At 38.6% G+C, this 6,838-nt stretch overlaps 1 protein-coding gene across 1 annotated transcript; it reads left to right on the top strand.

Annotated features, from left to right (window-relative positions):
* Positions 1 to 372: 372 nt before the first annotated feature.
* On the top strand, positions 373 to 5,341 carry KRR1 (KRR1, small subunit (SSU) processome component, homolog (yeast); the record flags this gene model as incomplete). The annotated part of the gene is made up of 9 exons (XM_008949845.1): positions 373 to 548; positions 1,043 to 1,177; positions 1,374 to 1,499; positions 1,593 to 1,676; positions 2,307 to 2,363; positions 2,869 to 3,039; positions 3,216 to 3,293; positions 3,422 to 3,515; positions 5,118 to 5,341. Coding segments are annotated over 9 exons (1,064 nt in total), but the record flags the coding sequence as incomplete, so codon positions are not given.
* Positions 5,342 to 6,838: the final 1,497 nt, after the last annotated feature.

The raw sequence follows: 6,838 nt of genomic DNA, 5'->3' as shown, positions 1-6,838 counted from the left end.
TAGTTAAACCAAAAAGTCTTCTCCCAGGTGACTTGTGATAGAATAAGAGGAAATGGGCTGAAGTTGCACCAGGGTGTCTATAGATTAGATATTAGGAAGAATTTATTTACTGAAAGAGGTGAAGGATTAGAACATGTTGCCCAGGGTGGTGGTGGAGTCGCCATCCCTGGAGGTGTCCAAAAAACGTGTGGACATGATACTTCAGGACATGACTTAGTGGTCATGGTAGTGCTGGGTTGATGGTTGGACTTAATCTTAGAGGTCTTTTCCAGCCTTAATGATTCTATGGTTCTGTAAATGTGGAGGTGATGTATTAGTCACTGATGGAAGAGGACTAAAAAACTTTTTTTTTTTTTTTGGTACCTGTAACAGTTGATGAATCTGAACTTCTCACTGTCCCAGATGGATGGAAGGAGCCAGCCTTTACAAGAGAGGATAACCCCAAAGGGCTGCTGGAAGAAAGCAGCTTTGCAACATTATTCCCAAAGTATAGAGAAGCATACTTGAAAGAGTGCTGGCCACTTGTCCAGAAGGCCTTGGGTGAACATGTATGAGTACATATGTTTTTAAAACATGTTATGCTTTATCTTTTGGGAGACACAGGTCTAACTTAAGCTTATAAAAATAGTGCAAGTTGCTTTTCTGATGTTGTATTTATGTGTATTCCTACTGTGCTTGTATTTAAAATCAGTAGTGTCATTTTTTTATTGGCATCAAGCTCAGTAAAACTGTGTAGCCAGACTTGCAGTTCTTTACAGATGCTGTCAGCAAAGCTGTCAGCAGCAGCAGACATCTCATCATGCAGATGCTGACAACTTTGTTGTGCATGAATTCAGGGAGGTGAGGGAGGTGACGTTTTGGGCCTTGTGGCACGTCTGTTCAGCCTTGGTGTGTCTGTGTGCGTGACTGTCCGTAACATGAAAGTCACTTAAGGAATTTCGGAACACGGACCTACATTCAGTGCGTAGTCGTGCGTTTGTTGACTTCTCCCTTCCAGAGTGGACTCTGAGGTTGATTCACTGTTTCTTTTCCAATGTTGCAGTATGTGAGTGCAACGCTGGATCTGATCGAAGGCAGCATGACTGTCACAACCACAAAGAAGACTTTTGATCCCTACGCCATCATCAGGGCTAGGGATTTAATAAAACTTCTGGCAAGAAGCGTTCCGTTTGAACAGGTCTGTTTTAAATCCTGTAAGTTTGTATCAAATTCTATCGTGATACTTAATAAATGTTTTCAAAATGAGGGATTTTCAAGTAAAAAATTAAATGTATCTGAAAGTGAAGCGAGAGGAGCAGGCTGAAGCATTTTCCTGTTTCTGCTGAGTAGTACGTTTGCCTTCAGGTGATCTTGGCTGCCTCTTGTCTCCTCAGGCCGTTCGTATCCTTCAGGATGATGTTGCATGTGACATCATCAAAATAGGCTCTCTGGTGAGGAAGAGGGACACTTTTATAAAAAGAAGAGGACGACTTCTTGGCCCAAAAGGATCTACTCTGAAGGTATTTCCTATAGGTACAGTAAGCAAGCAATTCTTAGATCCAAATTTGTGTCAGGTCTTCTGTTTACACTTATTTTCCTTTTTTTTGGTGTAGGCTCTGGAACTGCTAACAAACTGTTACATTATGGTGCAAGGCAACACTGTTTCAGCTCTGGGACCCTTCAGTGGGCTAAAAGAGGTAAGGGGAGGCAGGTGAGCCCTTTGTGCAGTACACTTCTGTGCCCTGCTCAAGGGCAGAGGAGAGGCAAAACCTGGCAACCTCAGGAGTATCTCACTGACCTCAGCTCTGTGCTAGTGTGCCACAGTTACGTGAACGTCTGTAGTCTTAATATCTTGGCTGCTGAATTCTGTTTAGATTCTGAGGTCATTCTGTCATGGAAGTAAAAAAGTATTTGTAAAGTATGGTTCTGTTTTTGTTTCTTTTTTTAGCTAGAATTGTTTGTAGTGTTGGTGTAAAAGTGAAAATACAGCAGAGTTAGCAGTACATAACCTTATGGAATAGATAATATGTTTTTAGTAACTATAAGAGAGAAGAATGCTTGTCAAAAGCCAGCTTCTCCTGACAACATAAAATCCATGGTAACATGAAAATTATGTTTGTGGGGTGTGCTAGAGTGTATTAGAAACATGAGAGTGTTGCTGATATTTCTGAAGAGCTGTGCCTTCCAGCTAGCCAACCTCCTTCATAAAATCCACCTCCTGCCGGAGGCAGGGGTGAGGAGAAGAAGCAAGATGGTATATCTGGTAGTTTAATTGATTAGAATGTGATCTACTTGCTGAGTTTTCTGTTCTTTTTTTTTAAATGCAGGTTAGAAAAGTTGTTCTGGACACGATGAAGAATATACATCCCATATATAACATTAAGGTTAGCATGATCCACTGTGCATCTTTGTTTACAAGAAAATACTATTTCTTCTCAGAGAGCTGTATATTAATAATTTACATGGTTCTGTGAGATAATCTGGTTTTGACGATTTCTGTTATGTGCTTCTTTAAAAAATCCCTGACTTTGATATCCTGCATTTTACCAGGATGTATTGCCATAATATCATGAACAACATCTGAGAAAACGTCAAAGGAAAAATGTGTATAAACTTTCCTGATTTTGATTGTTTGCTTCATAGTTGCTCATTTAAACTGAGGCACTTTCTTCAGTGCATTCTGTCCCTGTTCTGAGACATACGTGACCTTTCTGGTTCTGATGTTCATAACTAAACCCTTCTACTCTTACTGAAGTGGGAGGTGAAAGGTTCAGATGCAGCATCTTCACTGTAAGAAAGCTTTGTAAAACTTGTAGTTTGGAGCTCTTGGCTAATACTGTAATACTGTTTTTTTAATAACTTCTTTGTGATGTTCTAAAACTACTGAAGACTTTGATGATCAAAAGGGAATTATCAAAAGATCCTGAACTGAGGTCACAAAGTTGGGAAAGATTTTTGCCTAAGTTCAAGAAGAAGAACTTGAAAAAGCGCAAGGAGCCAAAGAAGAAAAATATTAAGAAGGAGTACACACCCTTTCCACCTCCACAGCCAGAGAGCCAGGTCAGCTGAAACTTTAAAATGTATTTTTTAATGTAGGAACGTAGCACGATTTGAAATCATGTTCTTGCTAACAAGAGGTTGGGAGGCATTTTCTGCCAAATTCTAATTTCCTGATAGTATACGTCTGGCTTATAATGCCTAATTATCTAAAGCTTCTCCATGCTTTCCTTACACAGGTTGATAAAGAATTGGCAAGTGGTGAATATTTCTTGAAAGAAAGACAGAAGAAACGAAAGCGAGTGCAAGAGATAAAGGTAAAGTTGTTCTCACACACTGTTCAGTTAAAAAGCATTTGATTGCTGACTTGGAATTTTTTTTCTTTTTTTTTTTGGTCCCATTTGCCCTGATCTACTAAGACATGACCTTTTATTGGTAACTTTAGGCAAAGCAAGCAGAGGCAATCAAGAAAAGACAAGAAGAAAGAAATAAAGCTTTTATCCCACCAAAGGAAAAGCCAGTTGTGAAAACAAAGAAAGGTAACCTTTTTTTCTTTTTCCCCTCTTCTAAAACATTCTGGTGCTGATTCCTAAGCTGAGTGATTTTGCAGAGACACAGCTGTAGGAAGTAAGGGTCATGCAAAAAAATATCCTGGTGGTTAGATCCATGCTTGGAGCTGCTAGAGACAGTGGAAGGATCATGCAGACCATCATTTTGTACCTATAAAATGACGGTTCTCCATAGAACATTCTCCTGATGGGGACACTGTAGTGGCCATCTTGGTTAGTTGTTTTGGCTACATCTACTTTTGACTTTTAATGTTGTAGTGAAGCTGTCATAACTTCTCCATTCAAATGGCTTTTCTCTTAAGAAATGGAAACCCAAAAGCAATACTTACTGAAAACTTAAGCCACAAGTAATTACTGGTATAGGATAGGGTAAAGAGCTTTTCTAAAAGTAAAGCCACACTGTATGCAGAGTAAGAACATATGTTCTAAGATTATTTGTTCTAGAGAAACAAGTCTTCAGTTTTCTGTATTCATTGATTGTACTACATAGTCATTGTATTACATACAGTATCTATCTTTTGTGTTAGGCATAATATCTACATGTTATTACACTATTTATTACACAACTTGTGAACTTAAAAGTTCACGTTTCTCAAAAAGCATGTGTTCTGCAGCATCAGGACAGTACTTTTTCATGATGGCAGTAAATTTTCAATGATCCTGCTATTGACTGTACTGTATCAAATACTGTACTTTTCTAGCAGCTGTGTGTTTTGAGATGAAATCATTCAGTCTTCTAAGATTCAAGGACAGTAGTAGTTTGTATGTGGAGAAAAAGTGAGATCCAGAGAAGACAGCTGGTACCCACTGTTAGATTTAGGAATTAACTCTGTGAGTTAGCAGAGTTAGATCCAAACTCATGCCCAGAAGAGAAAATACCATGAGCTAGATGAATGCGAGTAAGTTATTCATGTTACCCAGCATTAAATGTTTAAGTTAAGTACTCTGTCACTCCCTGTAGAAGTCTTTTATAAAGGTCTTCATGCAGAGGCCAAAGATCTGCACCATATTCCGCCAGCCCACCCTTCCCCATCCTGATTCCTACAGCAACTGTTAATGGTTGGCCAGGGTGAGAGCACAAGGATGGGACAGGCATGCTCAGGATCTTGCCGCCTTAGTTACTTGTAGAGAGACAAAATGCCAGAAAAGTTTCTCTGAGTATAAGAACTCAATAATTAATTTCTTCTTATGTGAGACCAACCAAGACAGTAGGCCTATGTCTAAGAGAGTGTGCTTGTATAAATTTTGGAGGAGTGCATCTGTGGTCTGAGGAATGGTTGATAATAGTTTGTATGCGTGCAGAGTGTGGCATCTGTGTTCAAATCCAGCTCTATAGGGGCTTTTATATTACTGTTTTCTGAATTCTGCTGAAAGAGGTTTGTGGGTAATACTAGTTTCAATAAAAATTATTATTATAATAGTTTATAAAATCAGTAACAAACATAAAGTTAGTCCTAACTAATACCACAGGATGCAGTTTACTCTGCTTATGTATGAAGTCATCTTGTATACTTCTACAATTTAGAAAAAGTAAAATTTGTTTTTGTTGTCTCTGCATTTTTTACTGTGTAGCCTCCACTGAGAAGAAAATTGATATTGAAGCCATCAAGGAGAAGGTAAAGAATGCAAAGAAAAAGAAATTAGGAGCAATTCCTGCAGAAGAAGTCAAGTTAAAAATGGCAGCAGATGAAAAGAAAAAAAAGAAAAAGAAATAATTCACCACCCAAGATGCTCACTTTTTTTCCTATGTTAATGAACATTTTCACACTTGGAAGATCTGAGACTTCTTGCTGTCAATAGAAACTGAACAAGAAAAGACTGGGTAGAGAGAGAGTTCTCTTTTCCTAAGTACAGTTGAATTAGTAGACCTGAATTGCCAAGGTTGGTGATGAATATCTGCGCTGCTGTGTAGTCTGAGAAAGTAAGAGAGTACATTTGGATAATATCCATCTGCCTAAAGGAAAGGTTTTGGGATAGAAGCATGCAGGAGTTTGATGCAGGATGTTAAACATTAGGGTCGTAGAACTCAGTGGGAGTTCAAGGTGATTCTTCTGTGAAAGACTTACCAGACTGTACACAGCTTCAGTTACAGTGATAACTTCTGCAAAACAGGCAAGATTGATGACTTTATTGTGCTTTTGTTTCTCTAAAAGCTGATTATTTTTGCGTTTCTTGTCTTGGTGTTAATAAACTATTTTAATACATTGTGTTTAAATCCTTTAATTAGTCATCTGCTTCACAACCTACTGACTCTTTTCCAGGAAGCAAGCTCACAGCTTCATGTGAGAATGAGACAAACCATAATCTTAATTGAATGTCACTAATAAACTGATATTTATTGACATTCTTGTGGAGGCTTTTAGACTGGCACGAAGGAAATCTCTTTCCACAGGGAATGTGCTGCAGGGAAAGCAGAAAGTCTTGTTATCTTTCTTCAGATATATTCTCACCTACTTCTTGCCTGCAAGAAAGTCTAAGAACTCATGTTTCTTTTATTTTATTCTTTCTTTTTTTGAGGCCCTTTCCCTTTTTTAAAGGAAGTTTAGAGGTTTGTAATTTCCTGAAAATGCAAATTGTGATGAAGTTCACCGGAAGAGCAGATACTGCTTATTTCATACACCTGAGACTAAAGAAGCCAATGTGATGATTAGGAGGTGGTAAAGCCACACCAGATTCATCATGATGTTGGAGTACTTTAGCCAGGTTTTGAAATCTTGATCCCCCGCACATGCAGTGGAAATGATTATGTCAAAATATTGAAGGTCACTGCCTGTAGCTTAGTGACCTTTTGTTTGCAACTAGGAATTGAACACAGCCGTCTCCCTTTTTTACATATATAAAGAACAATTTAGAATATATGTGGTTAAGTAGCCAGGATGTGTGTGTTGAGAAACAGCTAGGTTTGAGGGTGCCCTAAAAGGATGGGGACAGCACCAGCCTTGGTGTGCTTTTCAGTTACATGATCATTTCTTGTCACTTAATTGTTAAGGCAAAAAATGCTCTCGATCCTTTTAGGGACTGCATTGTTCATAACTGGCAATTTAATTACTTGTGGAATCAGTCAGGAAAATACAACTTCCACAGATACTAAGAAGTACTAATAAGCCACAAACACCCGTCTTGGAAACTATACTAAGCTGGTGGGTTTAATGATACCAGCACTACAAAAAACTTTCTCTTTAGAAACACCAGCTGGTGTTTAGCAGTTGATGGTGTAAAGGGGAGACAGAAGGTTCATTACCAGTCAGGTAGTTCAGGCCTGTCATGTAGTGAAAGGACTAACTTCAGCAGGC

This window comes from Merops nubicus, unplaced genomic scaffold, assembly GCF_000691845.1.
Source record: "Merops nubicus isolate BGI_N331 unplaced genomic scaffold, ASM69184v1 scaffold6251, whole genome shotgun sequence".
In the NCBI taxonomy this organism is placed as follows: Eukaryota; Metazoa; Chordata; class Aves; order Coraciiformes; family Meropidae; genus Merops; species Merops nubicus.
Note: the sequence above shows the minus strand (reverse complement) of the source record. Positions and strands in the feature narration are given on the sequence as shown.